Source organism: Thermobia domestica, chromosome 16 (genome assembly GCF_964235325.1).
Source record: "Thermobia domestica chromosome 16, izTheDome1.hap1.1, whole genome shotgun sequence".
Lineage (NCBI taxonomy): Eukaryota > Metazoa > Arthropoda > Insecta > Zygentoma > Lepismatidae > Thermobia > Thermobia domestica.
Genome location: NC_137469.1, coordinates 87,601,264 through 87,625,621, shown reverse-complemented (window position 1 = coordinate 87,625,621; position 24,358 = coordinate 87,601,264). Strand labels below are relative to the sequence as shown.

General features: G+C 35.8%; 1 protein-coding gene across 5 annotated transcripts in view; it reads right to left on the bottom strand.

The window, feature by feature from the left end:
• Positions 1-24,358, bottom strand: part of LOC145673227 (cell adhesion molecule Dscam2-like) — a 510,467-nt gene that overhangs the window by 214,845 nt on the left and 271,264 nt on the right. For all 5 annotated transcript variants that reach the window (XR_014128733.1, XR_014128732.1, XR_014128734.1 and 2 more), the window contains exon 4: positions 21,668-21,785. Coding sequence is in view for 2 of the 5 variants with exons in the window: in XM_081742719.1 (XP_081598845.1) it covers positions 21,668-21,785 (118 nt within the window). In the remaining 3 variants the exon portion in view is untranslated. The remainder of the gene's footprint in view (positions 1-21,667; positions 21,786-24,358) is intronic.

Below are 24,358 nucleotides of genomic sequence, written 5' to 3'. Positions count from 1 at the left end.
TTTTATTCTTTCTTTCATTTTTTCGAGTCTTTCCTACATACGACATATTGCAGTTCCCACTCCATGTATGTATGTATGTTCCAGCATAACTCTGAAACGTCTGAATCAACTTCAACCAAACTTGGTACACGTATTACTTACAATTTTGTAAAGAATACAGTGGGGTAAGGCTCTTTCACACACCTAGGGAAAGAGAGAGAGGGGTGACTTATAAAAATGATCGAAAATGACCGATATTAATGTCGAATCGGATGGATAAACATTACCGATATGGAAAAGCACTGTCTTCAGAATTATCATACACGAATCAATGAATAATGCCATTCTGCTGGATTAAGTTCACAGCCAAATTCCTGAAATAAACCATTAACATTGTTACAAAACACAATTCCTCCAGTTTTGGAAACGTTTATCGCGTTCAAAACATGCAGATTTTGACATTTTTCTCCAATAAATTTCACTCCTGAAATCGAGAACCTAAGATTTTCTCTTTTGTTTTCGATAGATTTATGTCTCGTACCAGATCGTTTAACTCATCTTATGTGAGGACATGTGGTGGACTCTGTCTTGGTTGTCTAAACTTCCTTCTTCTATATCAACTGTACAATTTTTCGGAGCTTGTGGCACAAATAGCTCTTCACCATGGGACACCTTCACCTTGCTGACACCAAATTAGGATATTGTATGTGATGTCTTGATGTGAAGAGAAACGCTTTACATCTCTAAAATAAAGGTAACAGTCACCTACGTGGTCTCTGGGATCCCTCCAAGCTATTAGCACGGTAAACTTTAATCCACTTAGCTTTCGTTGCATCCAGTTTCGTAAGTTCTTGGAATAAGAATTGCAACAAATTGTGCTCGTCTAACGAATCGATCAAAAGTCTCCCGAGATACCAAGTTCCAATTCTTTCTGTTAGCCCATACGCGTCTCTCGAATGCGTGGTTCACATGGAACTGACCTTGACTAGACTCTGTATGTTCTAAGAAGCTAATGTATGCATTGTTCCTCAACGAACCTTACTTACTTGCATTTTTCTTGCATTCTTCGAACTTGAAACAGTAAGAATTATGAATATAGTCTGACTTATAACCAACCTATGTTAATATAGCGTCAGTTTGGTTCTAATTCTAATTTTTCCTCTCTTTATTAATGTTCAAAGGAAACATAAATGCAGTTATAATAAAAAAGGTTTCAAATTTCTATCTTTAATTTTATCTGTCCAAATATTACATTATTGAAATGCTTTATTTTAACGCTATTTTAACGTGTTTGTAATATGAAGACGTCCACCTATGTATGCCGTAGTTTTCGTGTAAGTTTAAATTTAAAAAAATAAATTTCTAGTTTTACCTCTGTTATGCCCTTCAGATTAAAGAAAATGGACAATTTATGAGAGTGAATATGGAGAAATATGAATATTAATTATGAAGAAATTTGTACAGCGGGAATGTGGGAGGAAACGGGAGAATATAAGGACATAATATTGAAACAACAATGATTCAGAATCTTCATGCTTTAAAGTTCAATTTGCTATTTCCTTTATTTTTCTGTGAAGGTTTCCCCTGTACCACTTGAATGACGTCCTACTCCCAGAAGTCTCTGTCAAACCACATCATATCTAGTTGCGTGCAACATTCATTAGTTGGAATTAATTCGAATTAGTCCCACAAGCAGATTACGGTTGTCATGATTTTGCGCGTCCACTTGACGAGTTGAAACAATAAAAAACATTTCGAAAAAGATACTAATGAAATTTTAGTATACTGGCTGTGTGTTAATAACGAACAAAATTCTCTACGTTTACTATGTCTTTTGAAACATAACTGAATCGTAAAAAAATATGCTATTTTCAATTTACTTCTCATTAGCTAAATGCTCTTTTCCATTACACGTTACACGTCTGAGAATGAAATGTGAACAGCTCCAGACACCAATTCATAATAGGATTTCATTTGAAGCTTTGAAAAGGGAATACCAACCAGTGAGAACGTTTACAAGAATTAACGAGAAATTGGTTAATTTTTCTTAAGATTGAAATAAGGAATCAGTATTTCATCCGCTTAGTTCATTAGTTTCTAAATCTCTTCAGTTATAGCTCTAAATAGGGTTCTCTATTTGGCTATGTTTTCAGCATGTTCAAGTAAAGAAGCAACTGTTTTTCTATGGGCAAATATATCTCGGTTTATAGCATAAGTTGGAGACGATTTGAACACTCAAATGTCATATTACACTTGTTGAAAAAAAAATAGGTGCTACATAAAGGTTTCAAATCTGGTACTGTATCACTCTGCCAGCTTTGAACCGTAGATTTGCGTCAGATCTAATTTTCAGGGTACTGAAATAAGCTTTTCCTTCTATTACCCAAGGGTAGCAAGCCTAAACCAAGCTTGCATATCGAAGTATTTTCAGGATAGACTTATTTTCCCAAAAGCGGCAAGTTTGGTGCAATGTTGCAATCGAGAAACTAGCAAACTTGCTGTAGCGTGGGTCAGATTTGCAGCCTTTCAATAAATTCTAGTGTCAAGTCTACAAACCTGGTATTTAGGCCTCGTTAAGGCAGTTGGAAGAAAAAATGTTAACAGGGCTATTGAAGTACAGGGTTTGTCCGAGAAGTAATGAGACTAAGACTATAAACTGGCATTTATTCATCCGATTTTAACAACTTCTCAAAATTTTTCAAAATACCTTGGGCGTCGATGCACCGCTGCCAGCGCGATTTCCAATTTCATACGCTCCCTGGAAGTCAGCTTTCGAAATGGCTTTTAAAGATTTGGTTACAGCCGTCTGGATGGCGGCAACGCGATCAAAATGGCGACCTTTCTGGACGGTTTTGACTTTGGGGGAAAGAAAAAAGTCTGTTTTATCTCCCACAACCTGCACCATTTCACGGCAACTCGTCGTCGTTTTTGTTCACCACTCAACACTTTTGGTACCAATTTTGCATAAACTTTTCTCATGTTCAAATTCTCGGTTACAATGTTGTGTACCGTTGACATGCACATGTTTAGTTCTTTCGCTATTTAATCGCAGACTCAACTGACGGTCAAAGTCCAAGAGTTCTTTCACCTTTGACACGTTTCCATCCGAAGAGCTCGTGGAAGGGCGTCCACATCGATCTTTGTCCTCAACTGTCTCCCTCATATCTTTGAAGTCCTTCTGCCAGCGAAAAACCTGGACTTTCGACAAGGCATTGTCTCCGTAGGCCTTCTCAATCAAGGCAAGAGTCTCTGAAGCAGTTTTGCCCAAGCGAACACAGAATTTGATGACGTATTGCTGCTCTATCGTCCGCTCCATTTTTAGCCTTTTATCCCGTGACCAAAATAAAAAAAAACACTTTGCGCAACAATCGGCCCTCATTCTCTCACTGCTCAGAAGCGACTGCCGCGCGGTGCAATGCCTGAGTAAGATCCCCATTACCGATACCTCCCATTGAGAGCGCTCTGGCGGTGACTGGAGCGCTGCGCAGCGGCCAGTTTCATTACTTCTTGGACAAACCCTGTAAAGTTTAATTAACTGACGTTGGCCACCGTATATGCAATCTAAATACATTTGTAATAGTTCAATCAACTTTACGTTAATGTAAAATGATGAGGAAGAACTAAAATTATGTAAAAATATTTTGTCACCGGTTTTACATATCTGCCAAAACTTTCACAGTTCTAGTTAGTATGAAAGTGTGTGAAATTTAAGTTACAAGATTGAACTCTTACAAACAAACAAAAACTGGAAAACAAAATTGTTCGGTATGATATAAGATCATTATTTTTACATATACTATGGAGAGCAATTCATAATTGAGTGGCTACGGATAACATAATGGAACGTCACATTTTCTAACTTTCTAGTTATTAGAAAAGAAGGTTCATCATTCGTATGAAATTCCATGCAATAATACACATCAAACAAGTTCCCACTGTGTTCTACAGGTAAATGTCCCACATACTCTTATGTGATTTAATCACGCACAATTCCATGTAATAATTCAATTTCTCGGAAGTGATGCTTACCTTTGTGTTTGCACGAGCCGCTCAATTCAGCTTGGGGTTTCAGAAACCGAAAGATCAGAAAAAAGAGTTTGAAATGTACGATAAAAATAATTTTAAAAAATAAATAAATAAAACAAAATATACGACGCGAACGGAAGGAAAATTATAGAAATTTTATACTTGTATTACTCATACATGTTAATATTTATCTTAATTTGTAAGAAGACAGTGTAAAGTCGTTGCAAGGAATAGTCAACAAATTTATTTTCCACAGAACTTCCCTGTGGTTTCATAGTGGTAAGAAGACTCTGGATTGACTCTCAGTTGGAGCTCATGTGGTTCGAATCCCACATTAAGCTATACCTCCGTTTCACATATTAAAAGGAAGTTAAACTAAAAACTAACTAACGAACAAACCAATAAATGTTCAGAACGTGTACTCTCTTGGTAAGACGACTAAAAATCATGAGGTCCGTACGATGTTTCTAGCCGATCTGTTCGACTTGTGACACAGTTACGAAGTCATTCGCTTGGAACATTTTGGGAATTACGCAGAATCGTTTTGACGTATGATTAGCGTTATACTAAACTATTGGCTACTACAGGAAACATGTTAATCGAAGTCTTTAGTATAGCACTAATCACTCGTCAGAACGACTCTGCATAAGTCCTTTTAGAACTAGTCTCCTATTATTTTGTTGAAGGTAAATTGTGCTCATGGTTAATTAACAAGTAGCAGTTTCATGTGTATATCACCTGACGGAGTTTGGTTTGCATTGTGTGACATTTTCTCAATTATTATTTAATTTGAAAATGGTAAAGGATTTATGAAACTTCCGGTTTTAGTAGCTATATTAAAATAATCGTAGAAAACATTCTTAGGACGCTTGATTGACAACAGAAAATCTGTTCTCGCCTTTTTTTTTTTTTTTTTTTTTTACAGTTTTCACTCTATAATAATTAACGTCAAGACCGGAAGTAGTTGATATGATTGAAGATAGGGTTAAGAGAGAAGATGGTACCTTATTTTTAGATCGCCAAAACAATTTCAAAAACCTGCATCGTTCAATCTATTATCGTTTCTGCTCTCGAGAGATCAATGTTAATACAGAAAAGGTTAATTTCTACCACTTTCGGGGGACCGCGGTGGCTCCGTGGTAGAGCGTTCACCTCTGGTGCTTGGGGTCCCGGCTTCGATTCCAGACCCTGCCAAGTGAACTCTGTGGTGGACAAACATCGTTTGCGTAGGTTTCCTCAGGGTTCTCCCGTTTCCTCCCATTTTCTTCATTCTCATCATCACCCCCTCCTTTAGCCTAACCGGCATAACCGTGGCACGCAAAAGATTTAATTTCATTTTATTTTCTACCAGTTTCGGTTTGAATTTCGATTCATAAGGAAAGAATTCCGTTCATAACTTTCTACCCTCTACATTTTCACCAAATTTATTTATTTATTTATTTATTTATATGAAAGTACACAGGCACACACCCATAACATATCTTCTTGACTCACATAATTGATGGTAACATGACCTTACAAAGAAGAAAAATAAAACATGGAAAGAAAAGAAAAAATAAAATAAAAATACTAAAAAAATAAAAAGGAAAGAATGTACAGTCCAGCCACGAGAACAATAATATATATATATATATATCAGTACGTTAACAAATGATAGATCATACATGGTCATTATTCAGTATTTCATAGAGAAATTTAACAAATTTAACTTTTTCATATGAAAATAGGTCTATCCTATCATTTAATTTATTATAGACTCTCAGCATTCGTATAATAGGTGAGTGTGCATGAGTTGAACTTTTCGACATAGGTTTGTAAAATATATTTTGATTTCTGGAGCGATATCTTGGTACATAGAAAGAGATATGTAGCAACAGTGTTGAACTATTAATTCTATTTGTCAATATATTTCTTAAAATAATAAGAGAATGTACAATTCTTCTATCCTTTAAGCGACTTAGGTTGAATAGCGAGCGTAAAAGTGACACTGACAAGTAAGTTGCTGAATCTGGTTTAAATGTTTTATAATATAAATATCTCAAAAATTTGTTTTGAATCACCTCAATTGCTTGGATGTCTCTCTTAAAGTGGGGACTCCAGATTACCGACGCATATTCTAATTTGCTTCTAACTAGGTTTGCATATAACTTGATAATTACTGATGGTTGTGAAAATATTTTTGTGTTTCTGATAACAAAACCTAAGGCTCTATTTGCTGAGTCTATAACACTAACTAAATGATTACCAAATGTTAATTTACAATAAAAAATTACACCAAGATCTCCAATCGATGTAACATTCTCTATTTGGATATTATTAATTTTGTATACATATTTAACTAATTTGTTTTTTCTATTAAAGGTTACACTTTTACACTTATTTACGTTCAGTTGTAGTTTATTTAAATCACACCAATCTGTGATTTTATTCAAGTTTTGTTGTAAAATTTTGCTATCTTCTTCAACTGTAACTGATTTATAAATATTTACATCGTCGGCAAATAACAAACAATTGGAATTTTCTACAACCTCAGGCAAATCATTAATTAGAATTAAAAACAACAAAGGACCAAGATTGGAACCTTGCGGAACACCGGATGAACTTACAAACTGATAAGAAATTTCTTGTTGAAACTCTACATATTGATTTCTATTATGTAAATAAGATAGAAACAACATAATTAAATTTTTGGATAATCCGAATGTTATAAGTTTCTTGATTAATATTTCCTGATCTATTTTGTCAAAAGCCTTAGTGATGATTTGTCACATAGTTCTCGTGATCTTTTGTCTTCCAAACGGATGGACATACAGGATAAATATATAAAGAAGGTTTGGTAGAATGGAAGAGAAGTGATAATCCCAAGTTAACTCATGGACATGATATTATAGTCCACTACGAAATCACTTCACTTTGGTTCGAATTGAAGACCTGAATTGCAGAACATCCCAAGTCCACCGGAGTACTTTTGTGATTTTAGAAGAAAGACAAGAAGATTATATACGTAGCATGCTATTCTGTTTAGCTGAAATTATTTTGTATTTTTGTTTTTAAATTTTGATTTTGATTTATGTATTATGCTAGTGAATAGACCTTAAAACATAGATGCTAACATAAAAAAAAAGCAAAGTACAAAGAAACAGTCGACAGTGGACTTGGGATGTTATGCAATTCAGGTCTTTAATTAGAAAGCCTATTTCTCAAGACAAATTCTTTTTCTGAGCCACAGTATTGAACTTTTACAAACAATTTAGCAAACTTCATGCTTCCTTCTCTCTTCAAAGTCATACTTGCACATTATTAGTCTCTACAAGGATTGTCCAAAAACCACAAGAAATAAACTTGTATAATTATTTTCTCTATGGTACTCCCCCTCCCCCAAAATTTACTTACTTTACTCTCTCTCTCGAATTCTGAAACCGGCAGGAAAGTTTTACTCAATATCCAATTTCCACATAAACTTTATTTCTAGGAATTCTCAGTATTGAGAAAAATATTCTACAAAACTATTTTTGACAGAAAATACAAAATAGTTGTTAAAAAGTGTTTTTAATACAAAATACTTTTGAAAACGTGTTCAGGATACATTTACAAAATACAGATAATTTGCTTTCCGATATAATGATCAAATTAATAAAAAAATCTATCAATTATAAAAAAAAAATCGGTAATCTAAATACAGTGCTATGAGTATATTCACTATAATGTAGGAATTCTCTGTGGTACTCAGAAGGAAATGTTGAACCGTTACGCAAACTCACTTTGAGCAAGTTTCAAGGAACAAACTTATTTTTATTTCTTTTCTCAGAAACATGTTTTGCACACTACTTCACCTAACACACAAAGAAAACCAACGAACACTACAACGAACGAAACTTGTATAGTTAGTCTGTTAGTAAAGTTTCCTCTCTAAGCTACTTTGTTTACGGTTCGTCGATTTCTGAAGCGATGAAGGGAGTTATGAATATCCCTATATGTATAGTTCTTGGATGTTGCGCTGAAATGCTGGCACAATTAAATAATCCACACATTCAGCGGGGATGATTTTACATACACCGTAAAACACATTCTTGCATTCTGAACGATCTTTCGGTACTTCTAACATTGCATGTGAAGTCGGACTTCCTTACATGCGAGCTCATTATCAGTGAGATCAAATAGGAATGCTTCAATGTAGCTAGACGTGTACTATCCACTGTACAAGATTGAGTAGTCACATTGTGTCAACTGTTTAAACTTTCTTCGGAGCATAAAGCGAGTAATTATTGACATTATAACATTAGTGGGAATGAATTTAATAATATTTTTAGCTGAAATTCACGGATTTTACTTGAAGTTAGCGGGCAAGGAAAGGATGTTTGTAGCTGATTTTGGTAATGATAACAAGATGGTGTCCATGGAACATATTGCACATGTTATGCAGGGTGTTCTAAAATATACCGTGCTCACCTTAGTAGCACATGTAATAAACTATGCCGAAAAGGTGCCAGTCATGGAGGTGCTGATTATTTATATGGGGTATAGTATAGCAAGCTCGCAGTAGATGTTGACGATTGTCATGGCCGAAGCTTGTGCATTGTCCTACCGTACACGTTATTGATAGGGTTCGGAGATCTAGTAGGTTAGAGTAGACGGTACATACCATATAGGTAATGCTAGTTTCCCTTCGTAATATGAGGATGTGCATTATAGTGCAGTAATAGAATCCTATATTCGGATGACGGGGTTGAATGTACTGTACACTAGCCATAATCTCTTGAATGAAGACTAGAAATTAAAAGGGTATGCGCTCATTTGATTACTGCCTCCATACCTGGTTCTCCCATATTTTGAAACTAAAATACCAGAACACCATATGAGAATTTATAACATATTCTTAGTTATACACTTGTTGCTTGTTAAAATATCAGGATTAATCTAATAATATAATACAACTCACCGAAAGTGACTGCAACAAGGTAAATTATTCCAAACAGTTGAGTTTCGATGATAAAAAATGAATTTAAAAAATATATCAAACGAACGATTAATTTATGATTTAGAGGAGAATTGGGACATTTTGGAGCAATTCCTTCAGAACAATATACAGATAATGTAAATTTGGGACTATATAATTTAAACCGAGATATCTGGAAGCCCTACACGTACTAAAATGCTAGATGTAGTCCTGTATGGTACGTGTGTTCACACACTGGATTTCTCGCTTGTCTGAATCTCTACGGACAAGCACACTACCGTTACTATGTCTGCTACACAAACAACACTCACCACTGAATACCACCACTCTCCATTTGCATTGCCATTACGGTGTTACTTAACATTACCGAAGGCGTTCTTTGCGATAAAACTTCAGGTGTACTGTGCGAGAAGAAATGAAAATCGTAGACAGTTCTCCAACATGTTTAGTGTTTGTACGAGTCGCATGATGGTCATGTATGTTCAAATTGCACTGACAGTTGCCGTCCGGTCAATTAAAGAGGTATGAACAGCCTTTCTCGTAGGCGTTCCTCATCATATAACAGGAGCATATCTACTGTACTATTTTAGTAGTACACTACGTCACACATCCCAAGTTTCAAAATTAAGTCGTTTGTCCCAGGTGTTGATCAGTCAGTCAAGGGTCCTTCTTTTATATATGAAGACTAGCAAATGTCCCTATGTGTTACTGTGGGCAATATTTTGCGTTCTTGCTTCTGTACCCTTCATTTAGAATTGGTTTGAATTCGACATATCGCAAAAAAAATGCGAACATCTCGCATGGATATTTTAAGAAAGCACCTCCTTTACCATCCGTTCTAGGTCAAATACATTTTAAATATTTTAGGAACGTATTTTAAATATTTTAGGAGTAGCTGAAATGCCCATTCTTTACATTCGAAGAATAGGTTTGTGGGACGTACTGGACCCTCTTTTCCCTTAGGATACGCATATCAGTGAAAGTGCAATAACAAAAACCCATGAGACCTTCTATATTGGGCTTAAATTTTGATCCCCTTTACCCTTACAACGCAACCTTTAATGAAAGTGACAAAATATAAACCTAGTTTCATTTAATCATTAAGTTTCAAATTAATTTTTATTTTTCACCCCTTTTCACCCCCATAGAACTGATGGGAGTTGAACTTGGTCTTAGGCATCAGGTGTATTACTATGCGTCTCAGCGACCTCAAAAATCATGGATTCGAAACTACTATATGTCGTTTTTGATTATTTTTACATGTGCTCACACTCTAGCAGTGTACCATAGTTGATTCAAATTAGCTCAGATGTTCCAGAGTTTGGTGGAACATACATACAAACATATTTTTATACAGTGCGTTCAAATAGTCTCTCCACAGTGGATATAGTTGCTGTCATTGTGAGAAAAATTGAAACATTTACCATTATCCATGTGTGTGTGTATTTTACATTGTATAATACACTAGACTTCAACTTCCAACTCAACAGAGGCCTATACGACACAATAAGAATGGTTTACAGTACATTGTAGTCAGTTATTGTGCTTAAATGTTGGTCTGAATTCTGTGGATTAATGAGCGACACAGGTGTACACTCACCCTGTTGAATTAGAAACAACTACCTAATACTGTGTAGCACCACCTTTCGCTCTGATAACGGCAGCCACCTGCCGCAGCATGGACTCCACGAGGGGCTGAAGTTTTTGTATGATATCTCAATCCATATCTGCTGCAAAATCTCCCACAGAGCCCGCAGGTTGGTCGGAACAGGGTTCACAGCCCGAAGGTGTTGTTCCATGGCGTTACAGATGTGTTTGATGGAATTGAGGTCCGGTGACCGTGATGGGCAGCGAAGTGTTGCCAGATTTGATGAGTGTTTACCAAACCAGCATGCTGCCTTCCTAGAGCGGTGGGCCGACGCGTTGTCTTCTTGAAAGATAAGGTCACCATTCGGATGTTTCAGCCGAGCAAATGACAGGATATGATCATCCAGAAGACTGCGGTAGCGTTCACCTATGAGGAACTCTGTCATACGTGTCAGGGGACCCTTTTCAGTCCACGCAAACATGCCGCAGATGAGAATACAACCACCACCGGCCTGCACAGTTCTTTGCTGCCACGATGGACCCGTTGCATCGCGCGGTTGGCTACGCACACGTATATGACCTCGGTATTTACCAAAGTTGAACGTTATCACCTGTCCAGGCAACCCTTTTTCACGTTTCCACGGTCCAGTGGCGGTGTTCCTCTGCCCATGATAGACGTTGTTTCTTGTGTTGTGTAGTTAGAAGGGGTACTCACGTGGGCCAATTGCTTCTGTACCCCATGGAGAGTAGGTGGTTGTGGATTATGCGGTTCCTAACACGGCGTTGTTGTTCTGCATTGGACCTCTCTAAGATTTAACGCACTCTGGCCTGTCTTTCGGCTGTTACAATGCGGGCCAGTTGGCGGTTACCCGTCGTTGACACGTCTCTGGACGCTGCAGTTTGCCTGTGCGGGTGCGGTTTTATCGGAAGGTTTACTCAGATACACCCTTGACACAGTTGCCTTTGAAAATCCGAATGCCACAGTCAATTCCGAAATCGAACCACTCAGTCGCCTGGTCCCTATGATTTGACCATGGTCAAATGCACTCAGGTCCTTCGTTTTGTCCATCACACACTGCACTGACACGGATACGGAGAGAAGATGCACACGGCAGCAGTACATGTGCGGTGCGTTTCATTCACACGCACTGGTATAGCTTTTGCAGGATGGTTTCTGCAAGTGTCCTGTTGTCTCTAACTCAACTGATGATCAGTGTATGATACAATGTTTACAACACAGCAGCAAGTGTTTTCAGTTAAACATGTGTTTTATGTGGGTAGCAGTACAGAGAACATATCAAACATTATTCGTTGAAAAGTGGTTCACCAGTATTTGTTGAACAGTATCAAAAAATAATCGACCTAAAACTTTTAAAGTACTGAGAGACTCTATCATATAAAAAGTATATACAATTTACCGATTACCAACCTCTACGCAGGCATACGTAGGGTGGATTCAACTATCCCTTCAAGCTGAGATAAATATTTTCAAAATTTATGTGGTGAAATGTTTTTAGATATATTTCTACCATAATTGTTAAATAAATAAATAATCTACTGCGGAGCGACTTTTTGAACACACAGTATATAAATATCTCCTTTTCTCCCTTAAAACAGGAATTTTCAAAAATGTAGAGAAATGAATCCACTTATTTAAAATTAAGAATTTACATACTTAGTTTCATCTTTTTAAGTTGACAGGATTGAGAGATACTCCATTTTTCGCATATATTTTGACCTCAGCTTCTCCCCTCAGGATGCGCATTTTAATCAAAAGAATAAAATGTTGAAATTTCAAGTCAGGCTATGGTCCTGTAATGTACCGAAAATAATCAAAATCAGCGTAGTGGCTAAGAAGAGATCGTAGACAAATATCGTTACATTATTTTTTGATATACACATTCTAATATAGACTTCCCCTTGCAATCACATAATACGAGAATTTTCAAAAACGTTCGGACACGAGTCTGCTTGTTTCAAATGAAAAATTTATATACATCGTTTCAGGATCATAAGATACTTCATTTTTCATATAAATTTTCACCCTTTCCTTCCCTCTTAGTATATGCGTTTTAAACCGAAATACATGATAAAAAGCTTAAAATAGGTTATGACCCACTCATGTATAAAAAATAATCAAGATCGATCCAGAGGCAAAGGAGGATTTCGCGGGAAAACATCTTTGAATTCATTTTTATTTTCACACATATAGGTAGAGAAAGCTTCTTCCGTCTTAAAACGGAAATTTTAAAAAACGTTGGGACATATTTACTTTTATTTTAAATGAAAAGCGTATATGTACCGAGAATGCACTGCACCTCGCTGTACTTATCTGTACTTGTATTAGCGGTCGACTCAACAGCTCGAACGGCTCACATGCAGCCCTTCAATTCACGTTTCGCCGCAGATCATCGCACTTTTATTTAATCACCCTCGGCAATAGGCATAGAAGCTAAATATGCGATTCTGCTTGGTTGAATTTATCCGTTTCTCGTCAGGTAGAAAATATATAGCAGAAATCAAACGCCTTCTGTTGTCGGTCCTCGCCGCCGAGCGTGATGGCCATCCCCGCTTATCTGGTGGCTAGCACGTGCGCCTTTGGTGTACGGGTCCCGATTTCGATTCCCGTGAGAGATCCTTCGTGAATTTTAACTGCCCTCAATGTTTGTATATTCGTGTTCCTGTCGTTCTAGGTGATTGGAAAAGCAAGTTAACGAGTAAAGCAAGTAAAATTAGCGATAAGTAGTTCAAGTAAGTTACTCAGACACGTTCGGCGAGTCAGTTAAAAAAAGGTGCTAACGTAACGGGCTAATAAAATTAATAGTTTATGGCGTGCGTTCAAACCCGGCCCAAGGAATGATTTTTTAAAAAATCTAATAACACTTTTTTCATTAAAATAAGATGAATATTCAAAAAAGTGATTTACTTACGTTACGCGTGGAGTTTTGCTATACCAATCTATAGTGTAAGTAGTAACAGTAGTAGTAGTAGTTGCAGTAGGAACGGGTTCGAAGCGGGTTAGGCTTTTTTTGTCCCACCTTGACCCCCATAATATAAATTTAACCTTAGTTGCTTCTTTTCTTATCTTCTTTAATTTCAACAAAATGACAATTTTCTTCTATTACTATAATACACAATAGATCTACATACACCAGAAGGTTTGGGCAATCGTAAACTGCAATCAGAAACGTGTATTTAGTTCCTATGGCTAGGGTGTAGCGTGAAAGAATATGCCAGCTTATCACAGGTAACAGCGAGGGAATTCAGCTCTATGTTAGCTTTGTTAGCTATGTTAGCTATGTTAGCTCTATGTTAGCTTTGTGCAACAAGTTAATAATAGTTGACAGCTCTCCAGCGCATTCTTGAAAACATGAGAGAACTGAACACTTTTGGCCCTGTAAAATTACTAAAGTCGCCACTTCAACGACTTCCCGAGGAACAAAAGAAAAGCGCAATTTTCAAATTTGTGGTGGACATAGGAGTACAAAAAGACAATATAATGATCCATAGGCGCCGACTTTGTGGGGACAGGACACTTTTGGCCCCCCCCAATATTTAAAGGTGGGGTCCTCGCCCCCCAAACATAATCCAGTTTAGAAAAAAATAACAAAGAGGAGTAAGAATTTCTGTCGTAAACTTTGTCGTACTTTTAATTCAATATTAGGAACAGCCTTCTTATTCGATAAAAAACGTCACTTTCAAAGTTGTGTTTAATAGAGCACTGAAGCTTCAACCAACACTATCGCAGCACTGATATGACAAGGGAAGATCAATGTGGTGCGCAGACTTGCAGTGAAGTTCCCAAATTTTGAACTTGAATTTGTTTTAGGCAAATTTGATCTAGGTCGTGAATTTCGCAGCGGAGCGGATGGAGCTGGCCGAGATTCTGTGGAGGATGGGCTTTCATCAAGCAGTTGATAGAAAACGTCTAAATATGATTATATATTTATTCATTGTTTGCCCCCCCCCTTTGGAGCAAATCTGTCTTCAACATTAGGGGGACGGGTATATTATATATATATATATATATATATATATATATATATATATATATATATATATATATATATATATATATATATATATATATATATATATATAATATAACCGATGTTCAAAATATTATCTTCTCACACACAGTCGCACACCTTCATTTAAATTAAAAATGGAAAAAACAAGAGAAATCAATTTCATCTCACTTTCTTTTGAGGGAGTCGGACACAAATCATCACACTTATCTGCAAAACGCACTTTTCAAATCGAATTATTGGGGAAGCCTCCAGTTCCAATGTTGGGGGGACATGTCTCCTAATTTCCCCGGGATTTGTGCCCGTATCTGCAGCTGAGACAATTTACCAGAATCAGGAGAGGGACATATTCTCCTCTGGCATTTATTGCAATTTGTGCCCAAGTAGCGGTTGTGGAATTAATACATATTGATGAGACTACTAAACCCACTAGGAATGCGCGCTGAATGTAGTAGCGCTGTATCTTGTCAAGTCTCTGTGGCGGACTTATGCAGTTTTCACAGAATTTCACGTTCACTCGTTGTTCTAAACTGCTGTACATGACGAAATCGCAGACGTGGTAACACATGTAGTCAGAATAGGACCAGCTGTACAGGCATGCTCGTATCCACGGGGGGTCTAGGGGGCCGGGCCCCCTAAATTTTTACTGGTTCCCTAAACTTTTCACGATAGGCTTGCAAATAAAACACAATAGGGTTGGATCGGTCCCCTAATTTCTACCGGCCCCCCTACATTTTTGGGCTGGTTACGAACTTGTGTACAGCTCCCGATGTAATATACAGGGCGATGTCTCTTGGCACACTGATTTATGAAGGTCGGTACTCCCTGTGCGTGTTGCTTTGCGCTGTCATCTTTTGGCATATTGCAGTAGTCTTGAAAGCTTTTGATACCACCTCGTATATAAATAGACAGACAGAAAATGCCTCCTTCTCCATTAAAACAGAAAATTTCAAAAAACGCTGAAGCAATTTTCCGTTTACTTTTAATTAGGAGTTTATACATCGATTTTAATCTTTCTTAAGTGGAGAAGAAGACCGTGAGATATTGTATTTTTAGCATAGATTTCATAGATTTGAATTCCCTCTACATTCCTTGGGATACGCTCTTTAATCAAGGAAATGTGATAAAAACCTAACCTAGGAAGTTCAACTCATGCATCAAAAAACATCAAAATTGGTTCACGGATAAACATCTTACGCTCATTATATATATATAGATGTAAAGTCCAGTGACGAAGGGTACTATGAGGCTCTGAGGCCAGGTCTACCTTGCTTTCTACTGTATATTTTCTTTATCTTTGATTTCTTATAAAATAAAGTCAATACTTCAACATTCCGTTTTCTTTCGGTAAAAAATAGTAGGTTGGAAACACTCGGAGTCCCTTCCGTCTGAGCCTCATCGGCTCGCTAGACAGGCTTACGGATTATGCTGCTCAGGGAGCGAAGCCATAATCGCTGGGGATTGCGCGCATTCTTGGGAAGATGCGATGGCTCGCCTTACAACGAGATACTTTGAATAAATTGATAATTACTTGTATTTTTGGGCAGAAAGTGCTTCTACATAAGCACTATACCAGATATAATGTTAATTTAAAAATAACAAAAGAAGAATGTTTCTAATATATGTAAGAAACATACATTATAGGATAATTAGTTGCTATGTTGTTGTTGATAGAAACCTAACAAACATGTACGATTGCAATACAGTCTATGTGCATATTCGTTCAAAGAAAATCAACGAATAAAATTGTTTAATACGTATCATCGTTTTGTGATTTCAATATAAAAGGTGAGAATACTAGTAAATGTAATCACAGAAGATATTTTAATGTGTAAACAATTACTACCACTCGAAATCTACTTATATTATTAGCCGAACCAGGTAGATGACTACCTTTGGTGAGTCGTAAAAATTTTGGTTTACCTCACCCGGGAATCTTGTAAATTCATATCCCGAAGTAAAGTAAGGGTGAATTTACTTCTGTAATAAAGTTAATGACTACGAACTTGACAAGACTTAGAAGTGGTAGAATAATCACAAGAGAAATGAACAGTGAGGCAATGAAGAAAGGAACCAGTGATAGTAATAACGGTGAACAAAGTGCAGCACCAGGAATGACATTAGAAGACCGAATTTTACTAGTCTTACAGCGGCAAGAACAAAGCCGAAAAGACGATATGGAAGCCATGAAGCAGGAATTAAAGCAGACGATAGACAGACAATATGAAGAATTAAAGCAGACGATGGAACAGAAGTCCGAGGAATCCAACAGACGATTGGAGCAGAAGTCAGATTAGACGAAACAATTTATTATCCAGGCAATGAATGACATCACTTCGCAGTTTGATGAAAAGTTAAAAAGAATATCTGAGGATTGCCAGGATAATCAAAACCATCTAATCCAAGAAGTCAGTGGTGTAAAAAGGGATTTGGAAGTAATAGAATCTTCTGTACAGCAACAAAAGATTCAGGTCACGGATAACTCCAACCAGATATGTGCGAATACACAGTTGATAGCTACCTTACAAGAGAAAATCAGGACACTACAGATCAAGGACAACACATACCACAACAACATGGATAATGATCGTGTAGAATTCCCTTGTTCACAAGAGATGACTTCGCCTTCACCCGTATCTGATGAGGACATTATTTTGGAAGAAATTCATCCGAGAAGCACAGATGGGCGGAAAAGAGATGGTGCAACTACACATCACGCCATAGGTAGGAATTGTCACTCAACAAGAACACGGAATGATAAAAGGAAGGTAAAGTTAAGCGTAAAAATGAGTGAAATACGTGCTATGAGTACGTTCAGTGGTAAATGTAATGAGAATGCTACTTCTTTCCTAGAAAAATTTCAGGACGAGTGCAATATAATGTGTATAGATAGATCACAATATATGAAACTAATCCCTCATTTATTACTCCCACCATGTTCTTTATGGTTTAAAGCAGTACGAGATCACGTTAGTACGTATGAGGAATTCAAAGCAGCGCTAATCGCAAATTACGAAAATGACTTTTTGCTTGCAAATAGAGATGCCACGATTAGAAACCAACATTTCAATCCTCGTTTGCACAAATCTGTGGTCGAGTTTGTTGTAAATACATACAACGAATTAAAAGTCGTAAATCCATTGCAATCGGAATCTAGAATCATAGCATCAATTCGAAATTTGCTACCGTTTAAGTTACAACAGATCCTGTTTTCTACCCAGTGTATGAGTTTTAACCATTTATTAATGCTTGTTCAATGTTATGAAACTCAATACCATGCTCTGAATCAACAAACAGGAATAGGCAAAAGTAAAAATAATTCAGATCATTTTGTACCTGTTCGGAATCTAAATATCCGTAGTGTGAACGATACAGAACACAACTTAAACCGAGTGAATTCAAGCAATCAGAACGAGCAAAATAGGCAGAGCTATGTTGGTAATCAACCTAACCTAAACAATCGTGACAATAATTATGTCAGATCATTCAACCGAAGTAGACACAAAAACAATCGAAATACATGGCGAAATTCTAGAAATGCTACAAATTCTATGTATAGACATAATCGTTGTTCAAGAGATGGCATGTCGTATCAAAATTAGAATCACGACGCAATACATGTACAAAATATTGCGGAACCTAATCATGATAGTGCAGTACAATGTACTTTATTAGAACCATATGCTAGTACAAATTTAAACTGACTCTAGTTAATGAAGTAAGGGTTAAACCCATACCAGCTATAGATTCTTGTGAATATTTATTTTTAAGTCTATGTGTTAATATCAATAATGAAAACAATTTTTATGACTTCGGTATACAAGCATTATACTTGATAGGATTAGTTAATGAACTCATAAATATTTTTTTCACATTTGTTCCAACAAATGATAATTTTCAAATGATTTTTAATTCTTTCTTGTTAATATGAAGAATTATAGTTCGATTCATTAAAAGCAAAGGTTATTTATAATATATTTGATTTGTGTTGAAACTTAATTGTCAAAGATTATGTTAAGTATATGATTCATTCTATTAAGCTAATTATTCGACGACTGTCTTCATGCACAATCTTATATGTTACTTGAATAAGATCCTTCTATATTCTGACGCCCAATTGATACAATGCATACTTTAGAGTATCATCTAAAGTAATTAATATATAATGCGCCCTTGATCATGGTGACTCATGTTTAAAAATGTAATTGCTTCTTACTATTTTGAATTCGTACCCTTCGTTAATTATATAAATAAGCGACGACGTTTTAATAATAAAATATATATTAATGTAATAAAAGATAAATGATAATGAAATGAAAGATTTATTATAAATATATTTATATGAATGAAAATAAGTAATGTTATATATATGCGAGGGTCGATCAAAATGTAAAGGACGTAATTATGGAATATTGTTCTTATAAACGGACCAGTGGTTCTTAAATATAAAAACCAAGCTCCCTTGTAACTTTTATATTCAGTCCCATCGTCGGGCGACATTTTTATACAACGAGATACTTTGAATAAATTGATAATTACTTGTATTTTTGGGCAGAAAGTGCTTCTACATAAGCACTATACCAGATATAATGTTAATTTAAAAATAACAAAAGAAGAATGTTTCTAATATATGTAAGAAACATACATTATAGGATAATTAGTTGCTATGTTGTTGTTGATAGAAACCTAACAAACATGTACGATTGCAATACAGTCTATGTGCATATTCGTTCAAAGAAAATCAACGAATAAAATTGTTTAATACGTATCATCGTTTTGTGATTTCAATATAAAAGGTGAGAATACTAGTAAATGTAATCACAGAAGATATTTTAATGTGTAAACAATTACTACCACTCGAAATCTACTTATATTATTAGCCGAACCAGGTTGATGACTACCTTTGGTGAGTCGTTGTAGCCTCTAGGAGTTTAGTTTTAGCGTTACTTTCAATGCTAATATGTTAGTAAATGATTTTCTTAACATAGAGTAAGAAGTTTCTGTGCAGAATTATGTATTTCTATTAGTGATAACTTGTTTAATTTAAGTATATACTAGCTGAACCTGCGCTCTCTACACAGCACATCATTCGCATATCAGCATAAATCTCTCTCTCATTCCTCACAACATATATACATGTCCTTTTACAGACACAAGTGAAAGACGTCTTGATTTTTAAAAACATCGGCAAGGGGTATCATAAAGGGGAGATTTTTTGATTATTTTTTCTCAATATCTCGCACCGTTTGCAAGATTTATCCTACTTCCGGTTGGAGTTTCTGATTCATGTATGACCAGTGTTTTCTTTCCTCTTGCATATAGTATGTAGTAAGCAAATACATTACATATACAATTAATTATAATGTCAGTTATATATATGGTGTTCATTTTGCAAAACACTCAAAAAATAAAGATTTATCTTAAGACTCGAGAAATGGTTATCCTTCCTTTTTCATTATTATTTGGCCACGGAACAAACGCCTGAGACATATATAACCACAATATACAACATTCCTGTGGTGTTGGAATGTATAACGCATAGGATATGATGCTTTAGTTTTTTTTATTTTAACGCTTCCAGCGTACCCTAAAAAATGTAATAAAGAAATAATTGCCATGTTTTTTAAAATATTCAATTAGAACTGGACAATCTACGCAAAATTTCCAATCGATCATTGAAAACGTCATCTTTCTAGAGCATGTAGTTTCCGAGATCTCATTGTCGAAAGAATTGACCACAAATATATGAACATAGTTTAAAAGAACTCGGAAGATGGAAGCACAATTCACATGCATTGATTTTAGAGAAGGCTTATTAAAATACAAAGGCTTTGAACAATAACTTTATATCATAAACTTTATGAGAAAGATATAGTTAACTAATGTAGACTATTTAAAGTACAAATACTTAAAATGTTTGTCTCTCTTAAACGTGAAATCACACATAATCGTAAATGAAAGATTTGAAAGCCAAAGTTATAGGTTGGAGCTCAGGCGCTTTTAGTTGCTATTGTAGCATTTTAATAGATAGATTCTCAGGAGCTATTCACAGTAGCTGTGTTTTTTCCTACATGAGGCCTGGTCCATAATAGCTGGTAGCATATAAGTTAGATACATTCACTCTACCGTACAGGATAAAATAATAATATTTGTGTGTAATTTTAGTTGAGTTTTCCATTTCATATAATGAGTGGAGTATTTACAATTTTATTTCGAGGAGCTTTGCTTCTTTTGGAAGGGGCTTGTTAACTTTATACCTGGAAATGTGAAAATTTTGCTATATATATTTTCTGCTATAATATTTTTAAAAAGCGATATAATTACGGTGAGTGCTTAAGCCGTGAAGCCACCGCCTTAAATATGCCACTTCATAGAATACAATATTAAATATCTTGTGTTGATTCAAATGAAGTTTCTTCTGAGGATTAACATTTCTAGTGAAGTCATTATCACGTGATGCATTAATTAAATGCAGTATTGTACTTACTTTAAAGTGGGAGATGCAAGTAACAAACGCTTATCCAAGAAATTTGACAGCTAACAGTAATAATGTACTTTCTTTTCTTCTCCCTCCATTTTCAAATATGCAGGAAATGAAAACAGCAAGTGAGGAGGAAACTCCCCCTCATCCCCCCTGCAAACCCCATACAGAAGAAAATATGAACTGCACTTCAACATATCTGTAGTGGAGGTAGAATGGGAATATTTGTTTATTAGACCTACACTACTTGTGGGATTACGCTTCGCCGCTGACAAAGTCCAAATACCAACTTTCATGTCTAACCTTCAGAGATTGCGAAATATGGACATTTTAATACAATAATTGCCATTCCTATTTCCCCTTTTTTACCTAATCTCCGAGAAACTTTCCTTAATGGTACCCTGCATCACAAATCCCCTGTACTGTTCAAATTTCAAGTTTCTAGCTTAACCAGTTTGGCATGTGGAAATTGATCAGTTAGTCACTCATGACTTCTTTTATATATAGAAAGATTGCTGAAATGACCAGTCATTGTGTATTCAACAGAAAATAATTGAAAATTAAGTAAAATTGGTCCTACTGAAAGTATTTAAGTTTCATTAAGCTTACCTGAAATCTGGTAAAGGACATCCTTGAGAAACGCACATTAGGACAGCTCCTTCATCCAACGTTGCATGTACAACAGAAGTGTGCTCCACAATTGTTGGTGGAATGACTCCTCTTCGTTCTGAAAAAAAGTAGTCTTATTAAATACTTACATTGTATTGTTTTATAATAATAATAATAATAATAATAATAATAATAATAATAATAATAATAATAATAATAATAATAAATGCACAACCATATTGAATAACGCTAATCAGGAAGTACAGAATATAAAATATACCACCAATTCTGATGAATCTCTAAATCAACGCTTTGAATTCTTTTTTCACTGATGACACCGTACGCGGCATAAAATAGAATGGAACATTGTCGCTGTAGTTTGTAATGTTGACTGGTACAGGGTGTCTCAAAATTGATTTTTAACTTATTACTAAAAGCTTCGTGGTAAAAATAAAATACGTCCCTAAACTTCGAGGCCTTTCGTTGATGTAAACATTTTTAAATTCTGAAACATCGAAATCCAGTCCATGCGATTGAGCAACACACCAGTTATGAAAGCGTGCTTTAAATCATAGAGAGGAAGAAATAGTAACAGAGTTTAAATAAAATTGATTAACTTGTTCCTATCTCGAATTGGGACATCTACTTTAATTTGGGAATATATCTTTGAAACTTTGTAGATGTTACCTAATCATGTTTAAGAAAAAATATACAGTCATATTCAAACTCGTTCTCACGCGTGACTAACGCCATACTAAAGAGTTCGACTAACATATGTTTCATGCAGTCGTCAGGCACTTAGTATGACGCTAATCACATGCGAAAATGACTCTACATATGGTCATTTTTTTTTACCAGCTGCAATATTCATTGTAAGTAAAAGGAAGATACTTGTAGAAAATATTTAAATCCTATTCACCCCTTATGATACGCTTTTTAATGAAAGTGTATGATTAAAACCCATAAGACACTATTTTTTTACAGTCACTAAAACGCAGCACTTCATAACCAGGCAATCCGGATAACTCGGGCGCACCCTGGCAGTGCGAAAAAAAAAAAAAAAACGCTGCGCGCAGACCCATTCATGTTTTCATAAAGTATTTTTCTGAAGGTTATCTTATTACTAATGCAGGTTATCTTAATGCAGTGTGTATTCATTAAATTTCATTTTCATGTATAATAAAGGCTCTATGCCTTCATAAAGTACGTAATTTTCCTTTGTTTAATGGTATTTGGGCAGTTTATTCTCTGTTGTATTCTAAAGCAATCAATACATACAAGTACAGTATTGTATTATTCATTTTAAGCCCTATTTCCGATTACCCAGCTTTTCCACAAACCTGGCCACCCTTCAATCCATATTAGGCCAAGTTTTTGGAACTCGAACGAATTTTGAAGCTTCTTACTCCTCAGAATGCATCCTTTAATCAAAGCGACATGATAGCAGCCCAGTTTGAGATTACGTGCCAGAATATGTTTCAGACAAGGAAGGCATTTTCATGGGTTCATAAATAACAAAGAACGTACGCGTACATATTAATGTGGTCAAAACAAATATAGAAATACCCCCTTCTCCTTCCCCTAAGACACGTGTCCGCTTACTCATAATGAGGAGTTTATATACCAAGTTTCATATTCTTAGCTTGAGGGACTAGTGATATATTCAATCTTTGTGCATAAATCTTGAACCTTCCCTTTCCCCTTAGGACACGCCCTTTAATCAAATTGACACGACAAGAACCCGGTTCAAGATAGGTACTAATTTCACAAGGTAGGTACTAACTCCAAAATTCATTCCAAACTGCTCAGTTGTTCTCCGGTGATGCCATCACAAATAATAGACAACATTGCTATTAATGTGAGAAAAAAAACAACAGAAAATTGACTCCTTTCCATAATGAAAAGACAATTTTAGAAACGATCCGACACGTGTTTATTTATTTTAAAAAGTTTACAAGGGGGAGTCAAAATGTAATTATAGCTCTTTATTATCACAATATAATTACACATTTACTTAATTGCCTTCAAAGGAGGTACCTTCGGAACACTCACATACACACACTTGTTTCAGCGATCATGCGATTGCTGTAAACACCGGCTGCGATGCGATTGCTGTAAAAATCTTCTGTTGGTATCTTCTGAAGTTTAGCCGTCAGGTTCGATTTGGTCTCTTCTTTGAAGGGTACTTTTCACATCCAAAGTACATCAAAGACTTTGGGAAGAGCTAAACATCTCTTGGCGCTAAACAATTTTTAAGGCTATCAGAGTCTCTGAAACCGATTTTACTTCATTTGCACATGAACTTGATGGTTGAGTGTTGCTCGATAAAACTTGTTGACACTTATTAGATTCATAATTAAGCAGCGTAAGGACTGTGCTGGACAAGATTCACTGCAATTGCATCACAATTGCTAAAACTACAACAGTCCGAGAACTTTTTGATTCGCCCTCGTATATACTGAGTTTCATCTTTCTATCTTCAAGAGTGCGTGAGCATTAAAATTTCCCTTTAAGATGGATATGTTAATTAAAGTGACATGATAAAATCCCACCCTGAAGTAGACAATAACGGTATTCCAAAATTCATTTCAAACGCTTTAGTAGTGCTTCTGTGATTCGATCACAAAAAAATATCAGTTTAGATGTTATATTCCCTATTCGACGAGTCCATGTACTTGTTTTGTGCAGCCG